Genomic DNA, 21,102 nt, shown 5'->3' on the forward strand with positions numbered 1-21,102 from the left:
ATGAAGTGGCATTGTATAGTATTCTGTTAAACTGCAATTACAACCTTTTGCCAGCGAGTGGCACTGAATGGTAGGATACAATTCCAGTCTAAGAAATCACAGTTTTAATAATCAATTGATAATCTCCGGTATAAGTCACAAACAAAGTGTGAATTCACAGAATGGGGTGAAATAAATATTGAAAACCAAATCTGGGTCCAGGAGGAGTAATCGTGTACCTCGACAGGCTATGAAGTCTGACGTTCAATGAATTATTAAAAGTCTCCAGAGCAGCGAAGGAGGCGTGTTTCTGTGAGAGGCGTGTGGGCGTGCAGTCAATGGGCTGGCTCTTGCTCTCGCTAGCGCTCTCTCTCTCACTCTGGAAGTCGTTCATGGTGTTATAAGCAGGCTGTCCCACTGGGGCTGTTCTGCATGGTGTCAGGCTGCTCTACCTGTGGAAAGGCTTGTCGGTCACATCCAGCTAATAGAGGGATTAGCAGGCAGTGATGGCTGGGGAATGGCAGGCAGGGTTGGGGAGGAGGGTTTGTGGTTTGGGGTGTGAGTGAGGACTGACGGCACTGGATGGCAAAGAAATTAAGCTAAAGCAAAATAAGACAAACTGGATTGTGGTGCATATATATATATATGTACACACACCTGTATTTGCATATGGTTTTATAAAGATAGAATTAGATGTTGCTGTGTATATTATCTTTGGAGATCCCATTGAAAACAAGGTGCTGCATCTCATGCACAATTAAATGCAGCTGTTAGTTTCTTAAATAATTACACAGGCACAGAAGCAGAAATAAGGTCACGGATAATGTGTAGTCTTAGCTACTGTGTTATACCATGGTGCAACTTACATAAGGTTAAGTGCAAAGCAGAACCAGCTTGTGTAAGTGTGCAAGCTGAATCAATATTGCACGAGGCTGGACCTGCTGGCTGAAGGATGCAGGGCTGTAAGGTGAGAATTGGGATTTCCAGGTTTGAAACTGCATGCACAGAAAGCAGTGCTTGGGACATCCTTCTTCATTTATATAACAAGGTGTGTCTTTGAGGGTGTTGCAGACTCAGTTACTGCTGGAAGGAATGGGAAATGTAGCAGGTTCAAGGGGTGGCAGAGCTGCACAGCCAGTGATTCCTGTTTCATAGCCGTTTGGGCCATTCCAGGGTTTACTGGGAGATGGAAGCATTGCAGAACAGCGTAGTGTTCAGAACACAAGCTCATTAATTACAGCGTCTGTCGCTTGCACTGCACGTCTCCCCGCCACATCGTTTTCAACGTTCTCGGGATTGCTTTCATATTTTGAATTCATGTCTCCTGTGTGAAAAGCAGCTGTTCAGATGCATGTCATTTCCTGTGCTCTACAGCCTTTGTATCTGCTGTACGTTTCCTAATTGCTGATTTCTGATTCCTTATTGTCCAGCAGTGTTGATTAATGATGAGTCAGTTGTTCTATTCTGGGACCATGTGGAGTTGAAGAGCTGAGACCTGGGGAGTTTGGAGTTAGGTGTAGCTGCTCGGGAGGTGAAAGGTCATCTATTTGAAGAGCAGGTCGGCCAGCAGGTGTCTGACCTGCAGTTTGAATCATTTATATGAACGAGGACCCTGCGGATTATTATGGTCTCCATAGCTGCTATTTATATATTTATTAGGTAGGATTTATGAGAATGTAGCCGTCTGTAAATCCAGTTTATCTTTATCCTATGGCTCAAAGCATTTTTTTTTACTTCAAATTGATGTCCTTGAAATATGAATAGAAATTAGGAATGCTTGTGAAAGGCATTACAATACATTCTTATGCATTATTATCTGATCTTGTAAGCCAGCCGGATCAATTTGACCACCTTAAACATCTACTATAGGTCAGCTACACAGTGATCGGGAGAGAGGAGATAATTGAGAAAACTAAGGGGAAATTATAGTTTTCCTCGCAAGTAGTAATGCCTGCAAGATCACCTCTTTGTTTCCTGTTGGCTGATCAGGAAGGATTTACCTTATTTCAGGCAGCCCCAGTCAGCTTGCGATTGCTCACGTCGAATGATTCAGCCCCAGAATGGATGTGAAACAAATCCACATTCTCCCAGCCAGTCAAGCTCGTCTAACCCCTCACAATGCTGTTGTGAAGCTGGAATAAATGAGCACAGATCACCTCAAAGGAATGGCTACTGGCAGAAAAAGGGAGGATTGGCAAACAGCCCTTATCGATGTTTCCAATTTTAGAACTACGATGCTGGCCTTTCTATCTAAAGCTTTCTAGAAATGGCATTTCAGAGGGGACAAGAGCCTGCAGTTGCTAAATATAGCTCCCAGCCCCCGGAATAGCAGCTCCCCCTCCTCCCGGTGAAACACTCGGGTGAACAAAGCGGAGCTTGGAGGAGTCAGGGACTCCACTAGGAATCGTGTAGGAGTGCACTAATTATTCTCTTTAGCATTTTCTTCTGAACAGCCTGTCCTCGCCGCCAGCGCGAGAATCCGTGAGGCATTATACTGGTGCCCACGCATGGCATCTGATGGAGTTATTTTTAACTCTTGCATTCGGAGATGCCAGTGTTTTAGATGTATTCGCATTTTGTCTTAAATGAATACATTCCTTCGGTCTTTCTATGAACAGGTTCTGAATGGCAGCTGGATCAGTCAAATGAAAGCATATATTTTAAGAACAGCCTTACACTATTGATATCTGACTATTCTATTGCTTAAAATTCGATTATATTCTGTTGCTTCAAATGTATTTTCAAGGTCATGGAATGGCAGAAATGACCTTAGCATCATATGCGCACTGATTATGGTATAGCAAACAGTGCAATCTTGCAGAGGATAGCAATGCATAATGTTAGGTGTGTTTCTCTCATTTGTTTATGAAGTAATTGGGTGTGGTGTGGGGTTTCATTTTACTTCTGAGATTTGCTAGATTAAAAATACATGTTTGTCCCAACACTACTTTAAGTGCATAATTATTATTCCATTTAAGCCTCACCTGATATCAATTATGATCTAAAACTTTAAAATCTCACATTATATCTTTAAAAAGCCTGTCTGTCAGCAGAGTTTTGTTGAAACGTTTGTCTGGGTTAGAACAGGCATACTTATTTAATGATAAAATAATCATTTACACCATACAATTAAGCCAGTGCAGGGAGAGGATTCCCAAATGAGTTATATTTTGGGTATAATTAAAAAAAAAAAAAATACATTTAACAGAATGCTTTGAGACCTAGTCATGAAGAAGGAGATGCTGCTTGTTATTCAGAACACATTCCCTAGCTACAGTAGCCTGGTCTGTCTGCTGCCACCTTCATCAAATCTCATTCTTTACAATTTCAACGGCAACGGCGGTTGCTAGGCAACCCCAAATCAATAAAGTTCTTGGAAGTTCTAGCGTGTCTGTGCCGCGGCAGCAGGAAGGATCCTTAATTTCATTTGTTAAAATATTTATGCAGGCAAGTCCAGTGGAGAGATGCAATTTGAATATCTGTGTGTGTGACTGCTTACTTAAACATGGGCTTGTACAATGACATACAGGAAGATTATTTAGGAATGCTTGGGAAAGGGAATACAGTATAGATCAACCAATGATATTAAGAAATAAAAGTGAGCTCAGCGTTGTTATATAAAGTGAAGTACGGGTGGTATATAGAGTATTAACAGGGTCCTTATAAGAACACGGCTAGGTACATGTGGGTGTATTTATTCAATTTAACAGTGGCAGATCGAAATATCAAAACTACCGAGTTGTATTGAATATATAGTCAAATATAAACAGGACGGACTTGTAGCACAGCTGTTTAAACCCTGGATGAGGTGATATTATCGGGTGCAGTTTCCATCAGGAGTCTGAGTAGCATACACAATATTGGCTGCACAATTACCAACAGGCATGTGGCTATCTCTATGTATTTATACAGTTCAATAACTGGATAACTACATTGAATCCTTAGTTTTCCTTATCCCTTATTAGGTGGATATTTGCTGTGCTTTGACAAAGGTATAGCACGGTAACCCTTTATATTGTACGGGCTGCACTGAAGGAACTGAAATAAACATCTGCACAGGCAATATACAGACATCCACATCATAGGACGTATTCATGCACATAGATTTTAAAAAGTAGGCAATTGGCTGTCTCCCTTTTTCTGTCTTTGGAACACATCCAGACCATCACAGTTGTCACAGGTCAATAGATCAATCAGACATTCTTATTTGAAACAGCATGGGCGATGTCAACTGTGTCTGTTTAAAATGACATTTCATAAGGGAGAGCGGTGTGGTGGGATGGAGGAACGCTGCACCATTGAGCAAATTAGCATGGACAGAAGCAGCACCCAAAAGCTTCCCTGAGACCCTTCAGTTAATAGCATTATTATTCCAAAGGAAGGTCCGGAAGTTACAGAGTTAAAATCTTCAGATGAATATTGAAAGCAATTAAACGCCGCCTAGCCCTTGACAGATCTCGGATCTCTGCGTCGACACTTCGGAATTGATTGAGAAGGTGCTATTCTTAGTGTTCCCAGAATAATCTTGGCTCGTGTCAGTCTTTTTTTTTAGGTCATTTGTTTTTAGATATTTATTAGAGAAGTGGAGTTACGTACAGGACGGTCCTTGGAGGTTTACTCTTCAGGTCAAAGGAGTTCTAGTGTGTCTTTCTGAGTTCTTTTATCATACCTTTATGTGTGCATTTAAAACATTGAAGATTTAAAAGAAATTAAAACATGAGTTGAAATCATGTAAGTAATATGCTAAAATACCTGCCTGACTGTTAGCTAGATGTAGCCCTCTGTGCCTCTCTGTGAACCAAACTATCATGGTCCTGCAGCAGTGATACTGAAAGAGACTTTTAGACAAACGCTTTGTCTAGAACTCAGTGAAGGTGAAGAGGATCATTTATTTTAATACATAACATTTCGGTTTTCTTTATAAACAGTAAACAGCGACCTTTATAAATGAAAAGGCAATGGTTTGGGGAGTCACGTGGATCATGTGGCCTTCATGTCAGGAGTGCTCTCGGCAGTCACACTGCTCAGCAGGTGTCCTCACGAGCACCCTGGTCATGTGCAGCTCTGCAGGGGAGAGACCAGGACAGAAAGGCTGTTCCACAGCAGGATCAATGAGCTCCACCACAGGGCTGCTGTGTTAATAATTCAGAGAGTCTGGGACTGGACCGGGCAGGTATCTGATGAATCATTGATGAGGCGCACATGAAAAGCAGGTTCTGTTTATTTTTTGCTTTCTGGAAAGAGAAACTCTTTGTTGTCAGTCTCGGCACACTTGGGGTAGTCGGGGAGGTGAGCTTCTAACCTCTTTGATCTGGGGAAAATAAACTAAATGAAAAATAAAAACATAAGCAAGCTGTACTTGGCATTTCTCTGGTTACTTTGATGGCAAGACTGACATGAGGTGCACATGCACAGAGACACCAGACTGCTATATATATATATAGTTAAAGAGTGTCCGATGGTCAAGGCAGAAACAGTAGGAAAACACAGCCTAGAGGTTGCAGTTGAAACACAGCCAAACACATTATTACACACAAGTGTAGCTTTAACACAACACCTTTTCCTTTCTAGACTTCACTCCACTTCACTCCACTTCACTTCACTTCACTTCACTTCACTTCACTTCACTTCACTTCACTTCTTAATCCAGCTCCCTGGTGATCTCTCATCTAGTGGAGCTGCAAGCTCTCTTTTTATAGTCTGTGGCTGTTCCCAATTGACACCAGTGATCTCGTTTGGGAGCAGCCACATTCTCACATGTTTTTGGCAGTCCCTGCCAACCACCACCAAACGCAACACTTCATTTACACCCAGATTAAAGGTGATTTTTAATGAACAGTGGCAAGAGGCTTCCGACGGCATTGCTGCCTCCCCCCCGAGAGCCTGATCCGACCCGCTGCCCCGTCCGCGTCCCTGCCAGACTGAACCAGCCCATTACTGAGCCGACCGGCTTAGCACAGCACAGCTACCTCCACGCTAATGGTATAAACATGGCCCATGGCACTTACAGCAACGGTGTTGAAGATGTTTAGAACACCTTTTTGGAAACCGTCTTCTCCCCGAATCTTTAGGAACAGGCAGCAAGTGACTGCCTTGGAAATCCTGTGGTAGCTGTGCTTCTCTGAATGCCAGCCGCTCACATTGCATCTAGGAAAGAGAGGTGATTGCTGCAGCGGCTTGGAAGAGAGGAGCATGGAGGGGCTCAGACATGAGAACAACTGTCAAGTGCAATGTAGGAGATCGTAAAGCTACAGCAGATAGCTTCATCTTGAATCGGTGTTGAGATTACCCTCTAATAGGAAGTGAAGCCAGAGCTGCTTGTCTCGTTCCAGGATTCCACCCCTGGGGAGAGGGAGAGGGAGAGGGAGAGGGAGAGGCAGAGGGAGAGGGAGAGGGAGAGGGAGAGGGAGAGGCAGAGGCAGAGGGAGAGGCAGAGGGAGAGGCAGAGGGAGAGGGAGAGGGAGAGGGAGAGGCAGAGGGATAGGGAGAGGCAGAGGCAGAGGGAGAGGCAGAGGGATAGGGAGAGGCAGAGGCAGAGGGAGAGGCAGAGGGATAGGGAGAGGGAGAGGCAGAGAGATAGGGAGAGGGAGAGGGAGAGGGAGAGGCAGAGAGATAGGGAGAGGGAGAGGGAGAGGGAGAGGGAGAGGGAGAGGGAGAGGGAGAGGCAGATACATGAATCTTATCTACAGAGAAGGTCTCCGCCCCTCTGCCTTGCCTCTGCCATCTTAAATTCTGATTATGGCAACGCTATCCTTGCAGCGGCTTTTTAAAAAATCCAAGTATTTAAACAAACATACGACTGTGAGCAGCAGGAATGATACACTTTTGAGGCATTGTATGCAGTGTGTTAGCATTAAATTACTGCACACAGTGGATCCTTTATCAATCACCATAGAAGGGTATAGAGGACGGTGTAAGGATGACGCTGTGGAGGGTAAGTGGGAGGGTAATTGGCACAGGTCTGTGCGGCACAGTGGCTGGGTAGGAGTCCTGCTTAGCTTAATAGCTCTGCAACATTATTTGAAATGAGGATGATAAACATTTTCACCCAAAGGAATGTAATAACAATGAAGTTGAGTTTGTTACTGTCCGCTTACTTTTCCACGATTCAGAGCGGTTCTAAAGACAATGACTTCAGTCACGTACTCTTTTGTTCCCTGGTCTGTGCTTTGGTGCTTGAGTTCAGAAGCTGTTCTTCAGTTCTGGTTGTCAGCTGTGTAATACAGGCTTGATCAGCCTGCGCGTCTTTATGTTCAGAAGCGCCAGCGCTGTCGAAGGACATTTTTTTTCAGCTTTAATCTTGGGAGGACTGCTGAAAAGGGTTAAAAAGTAAAAAACACATTATTTTGATGTGATTTGTCCGGTTTTGTGCAGAGCTAGCTCAGGTGACTTGCGAACAGCTGTGTTAATTTTAGAACTGGGCCACAGTCATTTGCAGCTCACTTGAGGTACAGCAGATGTTGGCCTGAAAACATAATTGGATCAGAATAGCACAGGGTTATTTTTAACTCCGTCGAGCAATATAGAAATCTGCGTCTCGTGTGCGTCGCCACTGGAGCCCCAGCTGCAGCAGAATGTGTGTGATAGAAAAAAACTGTCTCACTCCTCTGACAAAACATTCCAACGAGAAGTCATTATGAACGCCCCCCATACAAATGGAATTGAATTGTCATTTCTTACATTTATTACACCACTAGAATCTGCAAGAAAGGATGTGAATGGATCTCCAATCTCCAGAAGAAGGTTTGGTCGTATTTATGCATTTCAGATTTTTTTTTTGTGTTGCAGATAATCTGCAAAGCCCTCCCCAGTGGTGCCAGCAATATTATTATCCCTGCCCACCTGTAGGGGGCGTAACCCTTGCAGCGAGCACGGTGCTGAGCTGGGCCTGGGGGTTTAATTACTGAGTGGAACAGAGTGAAATGCAGTTTTTGTGCCGGAGGCGCAGTGATGCACACGATGCCTTATTATTTTTACAGTGCTACCGTGATGCTGCTATCTGTCTTACACGCAGATAAAAAAATAAATACAGTGAACTGGTGAAGGGTGCTTGTACAGTGAAGTGTCGTACAAGTCGAATTTACAGTCTCACCGAGAATTATTCAAATTCAAAATGGAATCATGCAATTACGAGGCAGCGCTGTGTGTGCGCAGCTCTTTAATGAGAGAGAGAGAGAGAGAGATACACATACAAGGCAGACCAGAGCACAAGGCATTCCTAAGGCACCCCAAGCTTGCCGGAGTGTAGTCCATCTGTTCTTGGTTCTAATCCAGTCTGGGTTGCTCCCACACAGTCCTCTTTATCCCCTGCCCATGCATGGCAGCAGCTGTGTTTGTGTGGTTCTTCCTTTCTGCCATCTCAACAAACAAAGCCCCCAGCCAGGGGGAACGCTGACTCGAGGTATATGAAACAAGGGCTCTGCTGCATGATGCGTCCCTGTTTGTGTCTTTTCAGAAGCCCTGCTAGTGTCAATATAAGCAATGATTATAAGGAGTAAATACGTGGGCACCTGTGTTGAGCCAACACAATGGGTGCATTCCAGAATGTTTTTAAGGAACAGGGTGGGGGGCAGGAAATGCCAGTGGCGTTCTGCCTACTTGCATTCCAGCATGCTTGTGTTCTGGAATTCCTCTCTGCATTCTGCAGCAGTTAAACAATCCTTCATCCTGAAAGCCTGACACGTTGCACTTCTGACAACAGGCAAAGTCTGGGGAGGGCAACGAATGTAAATATTACAGTGGTACAGTTCTATTCATGATTTAAAAACGTTTTTCTCCAAACAAAGTCATAACAGTTTACATGCACCAGTAGTGTTTGTTGATACCATATTTATAGCCCTGTGTCTATATTTAACTCATTTCCATGAAAAATCAATACACATTTATAGAGAACATAGTGTCTGTGAGGACAGTCCTAAGGGTGTTACATTTTAAAAGAGATTGAAAGAAAGAACACGCCATCACTGTGACTCTGGCATTCTTTATTTGTGATACAATGGTTATAATCCAATGCATGTCTCCTTAAAGTAAGTTTCTAGCATCAGAGACTATATATATATTATTCTGTATGAAAACCTGTTTACACATCTTTCATTGTTTCTATAGAAAACAAAATACATCAAACCTTCAAATAAAATAAAAATGCAATACACTGACGGGGAAGCGCTTCTCTGATTGCAAAGAACACATCGTGCTGTTGAATGCTGCTGTGCTACCCCGTGGGTCTGTTCGTGGATCTTTACTGGCGATACCTCTTGATTTGGAAGAAGCAGCAGTGCTAGAAGGAGATTTGCAAGCAGCGTAGCCTCCCGGGTACAGAACGGAGGTATCAGAGGGCGGGGCAGGGGGGACACGTAGATCAGCCGATTTCACGGATTAATCGTTCTCTTCAGTGACAAGAACAGCGAGCGGCGCCGGGAGCAGCAGTCTGCGGTATACGCACGGGTGCACGTTGTAAAACTGATAAGACGCATTTTTATGTATCCCTAAGAAGATTTCCATTTTCTCCTGCACCTCTCGATATAGATGCGGCGAGATTGCGTTTGTCAAGGAGGCAGAATAGCTGTGCTGAGATAAAATATATATATATATATATATATATATATTTTTGGATTGAGAGAGGCGGTTTGAGACAGACAGATACTCTTTGGATTGAGAGCCGGAGAGGGTGTTGCATTGAGCGGACGAGGTTGTTAGTCGGTGCAGCGTGAAATCGAGATGGGGGAAGCCTCGGTGTAATAGGATCGTCCTGACTGCAGCAGTATTTTCCGCGGAGATGTGAGGGTGCGTGGGAATTTCTCTGGCACCGCCTCTATTATGCACGGAAGAAAAGGAGGCTGGACCACTTGGATCACGACAACCCAGGTTGCGAGGCAGAACTGGCAGCATTTGAATCTTGAGCATCTGCAAGAGGACATAAGGGACTTATGTGATGCGCGCCGTTTTGATAAATTGACCATTTATATTTGTATACATATTTTTATTGTTATTATTATTATTATTATTATTATTATTATTATTATTATTATTATTATTATTATTATTATACATCCTGGAGCGCTGAATCTTTTCCTCGATGTTGGCCGAGTCTGCTGGTCTTGAATTCTTCCTAACGGAGCGCGGAGGGGGAGTGTGCAGCTTGGCTTCTTTTGATACGAGTCTCGCCTGTTATCGCCCCTCTCGCCGGGGATCTGAGGAGTTAGGAGAGCGCTGGAAAAGGACTGTGATTTTCCCAGATCCACACCATGGTACAAAACGTGATTTTGGTGTTTTTTCGCAGGAGGCTAAGCCAGCGGCCGGCAGTGGAGGAACTGGAAAGCCGGAATATCCTAAAACGTAAGTGTCGTCCCCCCCCCCCCCCCCCACCTTTTCACCACTTCTGCACACACCTGTTCACATATCATACAGTGTCTTTTTGTGTAAATACTGTATTTCTACACAATGATATGCAGGGGATATCTATTTTAAAACACGTCAGACAAAAACATGCATTCATCTTTACAGATGTGTGACATAACGTATTCTTCAATATATACTACTACTACTACTACTACTACTACTAATAATAATAATAATAATAATAATAATAATAATAATAATAATATAATTGATTTGTAGCTGTATTAATGCGCATTCAGGTTCGGTATACCTGTGTTTGTTTTTTATACCAGGTTTGCGTGCATAGCATACTGCTTCGATCATGTTATTATGGCTGACTCTAAATAATTCATCGAGTTACAGTGCTTTATTTTACCAGAATAAAACACACACGCACACACACACACACACACACACACACAAACACACACACACACACACACACACATACACACACACACACGTCACCTTGTTATGAATAATTGGTAGTGGTCATTAAGTCATTAAGGATACCATTTCCACCAGATCAGACACCGATGGTAGGCTACAGTCGGTGTTGGTTCGGGATTGCCTCGGATACTGTGCACTGTGATTTTTTTTTTTTTTTAAATACCTTATTAAAGGTATCCTCCATAATCACGAGTTTAGTTATTAATCGTCATTTGCAGACAGTATCGTTGGCGAGCTGTGCACACAGCGCAGTTAGGTGTGCACTGTGTCCCGTTGACACCGGCAAGAGAATACCGCAGTAGAAGGAAGCCGCGGTGTATTATTAGCAAGCGACTCCACGCATCCCAGTCAGCTGTCTGCGCAGCACGAGAGAAGGGTATCCCTCTCAAAGCTATATTAACACCGCCTCAGAAACCACCAAAAAAAAAACACGCGACAGTGCCTGACACTAAACCCCCAAAAGACAAAGAATAGGAAAGGTTCTTTTTATACAAATAAATGCATTTTTCCACTTATCCTTAAAAAAAAAACAAAAAAAAAACAGTAGGCCAATTCATTGTATCCACCTGTTTATTGAATTTTGTCACAGATTTTTTTGACAGCTACAGATATAACTCAAATGTAAATACGTTTTATTTTTGTTGTTAATATGGGTGATGCTTTAAAGCAAACCCTATGTCATATTAGTGTGAAACCCTGAAAGCACACCGCTGCGTTTACTCTAGCCTTGAAAGCGCTACCTTGAGCAGGGGAAACAATGGCTCAAGAATAACTCATTTTACTGACACCGTTGGGCCTTTAATGAAAAGGGCGAGCAATAAAACATAACAGCAGCTTGGGCTTGCGAGGGACTTGGGGGAGTATTCAGTTTCAGGTATTGATTTGCACAGTGCATTTGAATTTCAGATTGCCTAAGTGCACAGATAGCCTTACTGTAGCGCCTTCTCACCCCCACACGGAGGCCAAGCATTTCATTGGGGGATTGACTGGAGTGCAGGGTACCAGCTGCTCTCTGGAAACAGCAACGCCAGCGTTTACAGTACATGCTTGATTTAGGGCTCAAACACCAGTTTTGAATGATCATTTCAGCTGCGCTGTATCTAGCTCTACATGGTTTGTGCTGATGGGTTGTTGTGATGTATAACAGTCCTCCCTGATCCTGCATTGCTTGATGGACTTGAAGATCGAGAGCCCCCCCCCTTCTCCTCTCTCTGGGAGGGGCAAGAGGGCAGAGGTGCCCTCTCTCACTTACTCCTCAACGGTGTGCCGGTTGCTTAATAGCAGCTTTCCTTTCAGGAACACTGTGTTCTGCACATCAGGCACGGTCCTCTGTCTGTCAAAGATCCTCCAGCAGCCGGCACACGCACCCATTTATATTCATAGCCCTCCCCCTCTGGAGGATGCAACGGGACACTTAAATGACTCTGCTGAGAAGGTGGGGCGGAGGATTGGACCTTGAGCTGGGAATGACAACAGCAGCAACAGTGCTGTGTAATTAGAAGCAGAAACATTACCGTTAAAAATGATCTGAATTCCTGATCAAGGTTCATTTTTTGACCTTGGTTGTGTATTGCAAATCTGAATGTAGCGTACACTGCTGGCTGCATTCGTTCACTGTGCATGACCTTGTGGGCTGCATTACTGTTTCCATTCTCAGAAAGCTCATGCTGTTTATTTGAGGAGTGTTTTTTATTCACTCCTAGATGCAGTGTATTACCGCTCTCTCTCTTTTAGAGGCTCAAAGATGTTATTCAAAACAAGCATTACGTTGCAGAGCGAATGGAAAAGCCCCTGTGCACGTGCACTGTGCTGCGCAGGGTGTCAGTAAAGTCACATGACAAGTTAAACCCTCCGGTAGGGAAGCATGTCTGTGCTGCTGTTACTGAGCAGCTGCTGCAAACATGGCATGTTATATTGTTGCAGAGGGCTGCCAGATCCACTTGTGTCTGTGTCCTGTGACTTCATTTACACCGTGTAAGCCGTGAAAAAGTTTTAAATGAAGCCTTTCAAATGTATCGTCCTCCTCCCTCCCACACTAACAACCGCTGGCAGTTGTCTTTGTAAATTCCCCAGGTTTGGTGACGCGTCTGACAGTTCTGGTTCTACTTATAGAAATAGAAAGCCCATTATCTCCGTATGCAAATAGGAGACAAAAAGCGATCCCGTGTAACTTAATGAATCGGAGTCCTATTAACTCTTTATGTGTCAGCTTTCCAGTCTCTAGACTGAATGCAATTAAAACAGAGAACACTGTGATGTGTAAAATGTTTTAGAGAACGATACGTGTGTCACCAGAGGCTGCCATTAAAACATAATAATAATAATAATAATAATAATAATAATAATAATAATAATAATAATAATAATTAGGTAGCACATTGAACTCCATTAAAGTCCAGATTACATCAGATTGCCTTTCTCGAAGTTGTTGTATTAAATCTTACTTGTAGGGAGATTTAAAGAGACCTTTTCTAGACATTTCTACACATCCACACAATGTTTTCACTCATTCATCCATGAATCATTACCCCAACGAAATGAGAGGCATTCCACCGGGTTGTATTATTTTATATATATATATATATATATATATATATATATATATATATATATATATATATATATGTATATATATATATATATATATATATATATATATATATATATATATATATATATATATATATCATTTAAAACATGCATACAGACGCCCGATGCAGTCATGGGTAATTCAGTGCATCGAACATGAAAGGGAATGATCTTGTCAAATGATTTTCTCACATGATTTAATTCGAAATACTAACCTTTGATTTCCATTTGTGTCACACAGAGAGGAACGACCAGATAGAACAGGAGGAGAGGAGAGAAATCAAACAGAGGCTGAACAGAAAGGTATGTGAAACTTGATCTAACCCTTGATCTGTGTGCTGGGGTGCATGTCCAGTGAGTGTCGAGTAATGCAGGACGTTTTGTGATCAGCACAAACAGCTCAACAACAAACGTCACACGTTTTTTAAATTTCTTTCTTTTTTTTTTTTTACCAATCGTATTCACAAAGACAAACGATGACTCGAATCTCGTATGGAAATTGAGGAAGCAGAAATGCACCAGCAGTCTTGGTGCAGCCCAGCCGAGAGGCCAGGCGTGTAATTAACAAAACAGCTGCTCATTCACATTTTATTGGTTATTTTTTTGCAGATTATAAATAAAATGTTCATGAGGCAGCGTTTTTTAAATCTGTCCTCACACCGACGCCCCTGTTAGCACCAGGTGTTTCGTCCTGCTATTGTTGAAACAAATCACTTTCCGAGTCCTGAGTCAGGGATAAAATACATGTTGCGTTGAAAGCATGGCCCCTTCCCTTCGCCACCCAGCAGCGCTGCGTGCTGTTTCCAGATGGGCTTGTATTGCTGCCAGTGCCCACCTTCACTCCAGCCAGAATGATATCAGGCTGTGCTTTAATTCTTAAAATATGAGGTGTTTTTTTCATAAAATTAGCAAAAGTCTATTTGTACAAAATTACCAGTGGCTGTTTTAAATGGTGACAAATACAAAGTACTTTTCTACAGCTAAATTTAGACGACAGTATTTTTGCACATTAATTGTTTAGAGTACAAAGAAATCCTCTGAAGGTTGTCTTGAAGCACTAGGTTGCGTTGCAGGGGTGTTGTACATCTCAGTTTGCAGCAGAGCTCTGCCCTGCTGTGCTCTGCTGTGCCCTGCTCTGCTCTGCTGTGCTTTAGCCTGCTGTGCTCTGCTGTGCCCTGCTGTGCTCTGCTCTGCTGTGCTCTGCTCTACCCTGCTGTGCTCTGCTGTGCCCTGCTGTGCTCTGCTCTGCTGTGCTCTGCCCTGCTGTGCTCTGCCCTGCTGTTCTCTGCCCTGTTCTGATCTGCTCTGCTCTACCCTGTTCTGATCTGTGTGTTGCCCTTCTTGTATTTCAGCTCAACCAGCGGCCCACAGTTGATGAGCTGCGGGATCGGAAAATCCTCATCCGCTTTAGCGATTACGTGGAGGTGGCCAAAGCCCAGGATTACGACAGGCGGGCGGACAAGCCCTGGACGCGGCTCTCTGCAGCAGACAAGGTATCTATGACAGATCAGGGAGCAAGCCTTTAATCCCGTGGGCTCTTTTTTTGATGCTCTTATTATTAATTGGCTGAGATGTATTCCTTCACTTTGGAAAATGTACAGCACTATAGAGCAGGCTTATTTTACATGTTGGTATTCACCTATGAAGAGTCCTCAGATGTCCATTGGTAGTGTAGTCCTGCTTTACTGGACAGGTGAATGAAACCTGCTTAATATTTCCTATACATTTTAATTACACATTAGTAAAACATACTGGGAGAAGCATGGCTGCAGGTCTAGCTGCAGTGGTTGCCAGTTTATGTCTTAGATAGTAATGACATGCAGGAGTAATTTAATGTATAGGAAGCAAGCTTTTCTGTCACTTCTTTTAATGTCCAATCCTCTTCACAAACACCTAATTAATCCCTGTGCCTGTCTGGTGTGGCGCCAACCCTGTAGATAAAAGTGTCCTGTCTGTTCCTGTCCTTTCCCTGGCACTGAATCCTTCACTGCCTGTCACATTTCCCTTGTTGATCGTTCCAATTTCTTTTTTTTCCGTCAAGCCCCAGTATTGACAGTTCTGACCGCGTTGTGGTTTTATTTGTTGCAGGCAGCGATAAGGAAAGAGCTGAACGAGTACAAAAGCAACGAGATGCAAGTGCACGCATCGAGCAAACACTTGACAAGGTCAGTATGGGCAGCTCTGCTTCAGCTGCGGGCTGCTATTTTAAGCAGCACGGGCAGCCAGTGGCACAACAATATAGTGCTGAGCCAGACTTAGCAGGGCTCTCTGTCCCCTGGGGCCCGAGACTTGCACACACTGGAAAACGCTGTCAAAAATAACTAATGCAGTTCCCGATTTAGCCCGTTCTCCTAATTCTCTTGTTTCTGTCTGGTCACATGACAGAATCAAACGTACTGTAAAGGACAGAGCCCTCAGTTATTCATCCCTTTGGGGTTTGCTTGCTATGTAAATAATGAGTTCTCTGGCTGGCATTCAACTGGCCCAACACAGGTTATTCATGACGTCCCTTTTCAGTTATTTCAGGTGGCAGACACTAAATCATAGCAGTTAATTAACAAAGAGACTTCTATTCCTGCCCCTTGCTACACTAATCTCCACAGGGAGAGCTCTGTATGCTGAATGTCGATAGGGCTACCCTTCCAGGGGAGAGCATCACAGGTGCTGTCGAAACCCTTTCTACTATTCTAGATACATTCTCAATCTGGCAATACATGTCAACATTGTATCAACGTTTGTATCCTGTGTTGACAGTTTGTCGCAAATAATCATAGAATTTCAACAGTTCACTTAGTTTGAAAATGTCAAGTTTGTGCCAAAGCGATGACAGCCCTGCCAACAGCACCAACGCCAGCATTATGCAACTTTAGGATGTCCTGTTAGATCATTTTATTTTTTGTTCATTTTACTTGCACTTTAGATTGCTGCACCAGTATTTTACAAGTTGGTTTTTTTTTGAGTAACATACCACAGCATATTTTTGCAGGATAGGTTTTTGTTGGTTGTTAAAGTGGACTTCTGCTTATATGAAGCTTGCTGATAAACAAGAAACTATATTTTAAATTCATTTTGTTCTTCTTGTTTCAGGTTTCACAGACCGTAGAAAGAGTTCTTCTATGAAGAATCTTCCTAAACCCGGTTCTGTTAATGAAGACCTTGAAAGGATTCTTCCAATGTCCCTAGCCAGATACCCTGGTATCCTTTCTGACATTTGGGTGCTCTGAACCTTGGGGGCCATGCCTCTTCACTGGGCACTGCTGGTGGGCGTGGCGTGGCGCAGCTCACACAGGGGACACCAACAGTTCAGCAAGACATCTCCGATGATGTTCAAGAGAGGGGAAGAGAATGGAGATACATTTGCTGTTTATTTCCAAGGCTCTATACAGACTGTTTGAAGGCAGCCTATCGATACAAAGGGGGGAGTTGTGCATGTGACCATCTTAACCTTTCCTACACCACATTACCAGTCACAACTCGTGGATTGTGGGCTCACTGATCTAGAGCAAATGTGTAAATATCAATCTAATGAGAATCCATGTCTTATCACAAAAAATATCCCTTTGTAAGCACTATTTATTGTCTGCACAATACAAGTTTTTTTAAAAAACAAAACGTTTTTTTTTCCTTTTAGAAGAATAATTATCAAAGAAGTAGGTTAGATCTACTTGTTGCTGGTGGGTTAAACTGTGGACCCCAGACCTTGGTCTCTAGAGTACTGTAACAGCTGTGCTCCTGAAATGTGGTGTATGTGTGTGTGTGGTTGTGTGTTTAATCACTACTTTGTGCTTCAGTCCTATAGGGATGTTACTTTGTTACATGTAGGAGACCGTATGGAAAGAGCTATCCTGCAGTAGGGAAATAAAGGGCAGGGTATGGGCTTTACTGATTGCCAGGGTCTGTCATCTCTGCTTTACAACTTTAGGTGCTGCAAGTATACTAGCAGCAATCAGTAGCACAGTAAATAAGACTTCAAATGTGTGCACTAAACTGAACCCTTTCAGGTGGGACGCTCTACCAGTTCCTCCTGCTGTGCCAGCTGCCTTATGTAACTTTTCACTGTCTCCGACACACCAGCAGCAAAATCAAGCAGCTTTTTCCCTGTTCAAGGTGTGGGTGGCACAGCAGGAAGGACCTTCCTCTTCAGAGCAAGGAAGGAATAGAATATTCTGCCTAGAGATAGCCTACATATATACAGTGATGCCCCAGTCAGTCATTGATGATGGCATATGGGGGAGTAACAGCACATCCAGATAGCTGGGGCATACCTCCATCTGCTGACAGCACTGTGTGTGGGCAGCACACTGTCAGAAGTGCCATAGTTTACATGTCAAGAGATATTTGCTTTGGCAAAAAAACGCAGTGTTAAATGTGGAAATGAGCATGCCGTGCTCAAAGAGCTAACCCGTATCTATTATCAGTTTATGGTATATAAAAAAGGGAAATAGAAAATAATTTCTAAATTGTACGAAACCTTTATTACAGTTAAACACAAAATGTAATTAAAATATTACAATATTTCAAACAATTTAATCCTAACATTTATTGGAAATCATTCCATTTTCTGTGGTAAAATCTTTTTTTAGTTAAAATGTATATTTAACATTAGCTTTATTTATGTTTTTAGTGCAGTTATTAGAACACCCTTCTACTGGTAATATATTAGTAATTTTGCATTAGAATTGTCTATCAGTGTGGAACGATTTGCAATGTGTATGAGAAGATGCATGGTATTCAAAAAATGCTCTGTTGGTGTCTTAATGCAAAATGTAAGAAATGAGTGACCAAAGACACACAACAATTTCTTGACAGCTGGGTCTCCTCATTTGTGTAAATGCAGAACACAAAAACTGAAACTCGAAGAAGAGAAAGAAACAACTATATAAGTCTGCTGTTCACAAAATGTCGAGCCGGCGCTCAACTTAGAATTTCCTGCCTTCGGGCAGAAACAGTGATTGCAGTCCTCTGCGAACACCAAGCAGCTCCTCTTCTTGCTTTAGATTAAAGGACATCAAATGCATTTGTTACTGAAATGAGAGCCTTAGGCAGGGAAGGGCAGCCAAGAAAACAGTTAGATAACAGGACAAAATGGGGTCATCTGTGCTTAGGAGCCAGCAATTCTGTGTGGTAAACATTGCACTGACTTTTTATATAAGAACCCAGTCATGCTGTTCACAAAGAATTTCAGACAATCACACCCACCATTTCCTTGAGAAACCTCTCCTGAACTGTATTCATGTCCTTCCTCATCAAATGCATCTAGGACAAAATAACAGATTATATGAATGCATTGCAGAGCAGTGTATCGTGGAGTTTTGCATTAAGTGAAGGTCTGCAAGAGATTATTCCAGACATTTCAAATACCTACATTTCCTACCCAGTGCCACAACACTGAGACGTGGCTTCACTGAAAACAAGCAAGGGCTTTCCCGTCCAAATATATTCAGTAATAACCGCTATTCTGATATTCTGCAGCCCGTCTCTCCCTCAGTGACTATAATGGGGGAGCTGTAATTAGCTGTACACATGATCTGCATTTCAATTCCATCTAATTGATGTTTGATAAAAAAAAAAAAAAAATCCCTTTTTATGTGTGCTCTGAAACCAGCTATGGGACTTGGACATGCAGTGCCTAGAGCAAACTCATTAAAAATGTTCAGTTGGCGTAGTCCTTAATAATATATTCAGCGCTTCTGTTTACTGTTTCAAAGATCCTGTTGTCAGCAAAATAAAAGTTCCCCAAATACTGGTGCCCTTTTAAAACTCATGGTCAAGAATGAATGTACTGTAACAGTTCATGTCTCTTTCTTCACTGTCCCGACTATAGACCTGTAAGCAGGAGTCCGGAAAACAGACTTCTGGAGCTACAAATTGTAAAACTGAAAAGCATATAAAATGTAAAAAGTGCAAGAGTGTGGGAAGGGTTGCAAACAAACAGTTCTCAAACAGACAGATTGTGATACATTTTAATATTCATAATTCAGAAGTCAACATTGGTTTTTGAGCTGCCGTTTCAATTCAAAACTTTCTTAATGTGCGATTTAAAATACTTCCCAAAATCACTGAAGAAGGATTAAAACAGCTTCTGTAGTGTGTGTGTGTCAGTCTGTTTAGGAAGTACAACATTATAGTACATGGCATGTATTATAATCTATTCCCAAAACATACCTCAGAGGTGAAGATTCTCCCCTCATACTCAAGACTGTGACGTACATTCTTTTCAAAGGAAGTCTTGAGGTGATGAATTCTGCAGGAAAAAAAGATGTGGAAATCTGTGATAGACAGCCAATCGCAACAAATTGCATATTGCTGTTTTTTATTTATAACCTGCTATGTGGCATAATGGTAACACTGATCAAGCCAATACTCATATAACTTAATAAACTGAAAACTTGGGTGATAACCAGCATAGCTCCTTTGATTCTGTTCTCTATGGAGAACCTGTAATACCACTTTTTCACCCCGGGCACAAAGAAACCCGTATGGTGACAGTCACATTGAACTGGCCATGAGAAATAATGTACATTAAAAAGGTCCTCAGCTGAGCCCCTTGCTATTATATAAGTGATCCTCTTTTGGTTCTGTTACCCAGTTATAAAACAGAACTAATTTAGGGAAACAGACTCTGCTTGCATGGGCAGGGAATCCTGACCTTGAGCCCACTGCATCTTTCAGCCCAGCTGTAGCTGCTAACCCCGGAGCATTAGAACACTGGTCTTAATAAGAAATACCACTCACCTCCTTTGTTCTTTCTCCTGATAAGAAGTCAATTCTTGAGTCTGCTTTTTCCAAAAGTTCTATTGAGAAGGAACGCATGCATTACTTTATTTCTGTCTGTAAGGCACCTATTCAAACAATGCTACTTCGTTTTGTCTATATACATCTATTGTATATACAAATGTATTCTGCCTCCCAATTGAGCTGCCAATTCGTTTTATTTTCAAGTCCAGAATGTTAAATTATCAAATGGACAGAATACTCACACTGCTACACATGACCATTTATCATGTTTTGCCAAAAAAAAAAAAAAATTGAAAAAATGGTAACCTACAGTGAGTTCTTTTTCCATGTTTTTCAAGGTCGAAGTGTCCTTTTCAAAGTCGTTTAGCTCATCCATGATCTCACCCATGAAGCTCTCCAGTTTCTGCACCCTGTGGAGAGGGAAAGAGGGACAGAAGAAAGGTAAGAGAGAGGCGTTCCTTCCAGCATCCCCTGCATTATCACAGAGTCCCCAGAACACCATGACACTGACCTGCACTCCCGAACCTGCACGCTCACAGAGGAGAGGTGCTGCTGCACGGACTGCAGTGACTGCTTGGTGTAATACTCCATCTTCCTGGAGCGATTCTGAAAACAAACACACTTTCACATAAATACGAGACAGGAATTCAAGAAATAAGTAAACATCAATCATAAATGCATATTGTTAACTTTTCTAAAACGGTAGTCTTTTATTCACGTGAAAAGCAATAATGTTACTGTGGTAGCAGGGCTACCCAGAGAATGAGATATACAAACTAACAGGTATAAACTCTGCAGGCCCTATTTATAAGAGAAATGCAAAAACAATTAAATAAATTAATAATAATTGTGTAAAACTATCAAGAAACAACTTAGTTACATACAGGACAGAACAGTTAACCCATTGCTCAAATGTTTTTGCTAGTTTTAAAGTATGCCAATTACTGCATCCTTAAAAAAAATGAAAAG

General features: G+C 42.4%; 2 protein-coding genes across 5 annotated transcripts in view; one reads left to right on the forward strand and one right to left on the reverse strand.

The window, feature by feature from the left end:
* The window catches only part of LOC117964413 (phosphatase and actin regulator 3-like), a 35,046-nt gene extending 17,769 nt beyond the window's left edge, over positions 1 to 17,277 (forward strand). For all 4 annotated transcript variants that reach the window (XM_059004058.1, XM_059004059.1, XM_059004060.1 and 1 more), the window contains exons 9-13: positions 10,259 to 10,314; positions 13,637 to 13,698; positions 14,748 to 14,888; positions 15,484 to 15,560; positions 16,483 to 17,277. In XM_059004058.1, coding sequence (XP_058860041.1) covers positions 10,259 to 10,314; positions 13,637 to 13,698; positions 14,748 to 14,888; positions 15,484 to 15,560; positions 16,483 to 16,498 — 352 coding nt within the window. In that variant the 3' untranslated portion in view covers positions 16,499 to 17,277. The remainder of the gene's footprint in view (positions 1 to 10,258; positions 10,315 to 13,636; positions 13,699 to 14,747; positions 14,889 to 15,483; positions 15,561 to 16,482) is intronic.
* Positions 17,278 to 17,933: 656 nt separating this feature from the next.
* Positions 17,934 to 21,102, reverse strand: part of LOC117964524 (synaptonemal complex protein 2-like) — a 12,565-nt gene continuing 9,396 nt past the window's right edge. Inside the window, exons 22-27 of the mRNA XM_059003434.1 lie at positions 20,645 to 20,739; positions 20,444 to 20,543; positions 20,131 to 20,189; positions 19,561 to 19,639; positions 18,595 to 18,651; positions 17,934 to 18,386 (exon numbers count right to left, since the gene is read on the reverse strand). Of these exons, the coding sequence (XP_058859417.1) occupies positions 18,315 to 18,386; positions 18,595 to 18,651; positions 19,561 to 19,639; positions 20,131 to 20,189; positions 20,444 to 20,543; positions 20,645 to 20,739 (462 nt within the window). The 3' untranslated portion in view covers positions 17,934 to 18,314. The remainder of the gene's footprint in view (positions 18,387 to 18,594; positions 18,652 to 19,560; positions 19,640 to 20,130; positions 20,190 to 20,443; positions 20,544 to 20,644; positions 20,740 to 21,102) is intronic.

Source organism: Acipenser ruthenus, chromosome 29 (genome assembly GCF_902713425.1).
Source record: "Acipenser ruthenus chromosome 29, fAciRut3.2 maternal haplotype, whole genome shotgun sequence".
In the NCBI taxonomy this organism is placed as follows: Eukaryota; Metazoa; Chordata; class Actinopteri; order Acipenseriformes; family Acipenseridae; genus Acipenser; species Acipenser ruthenus.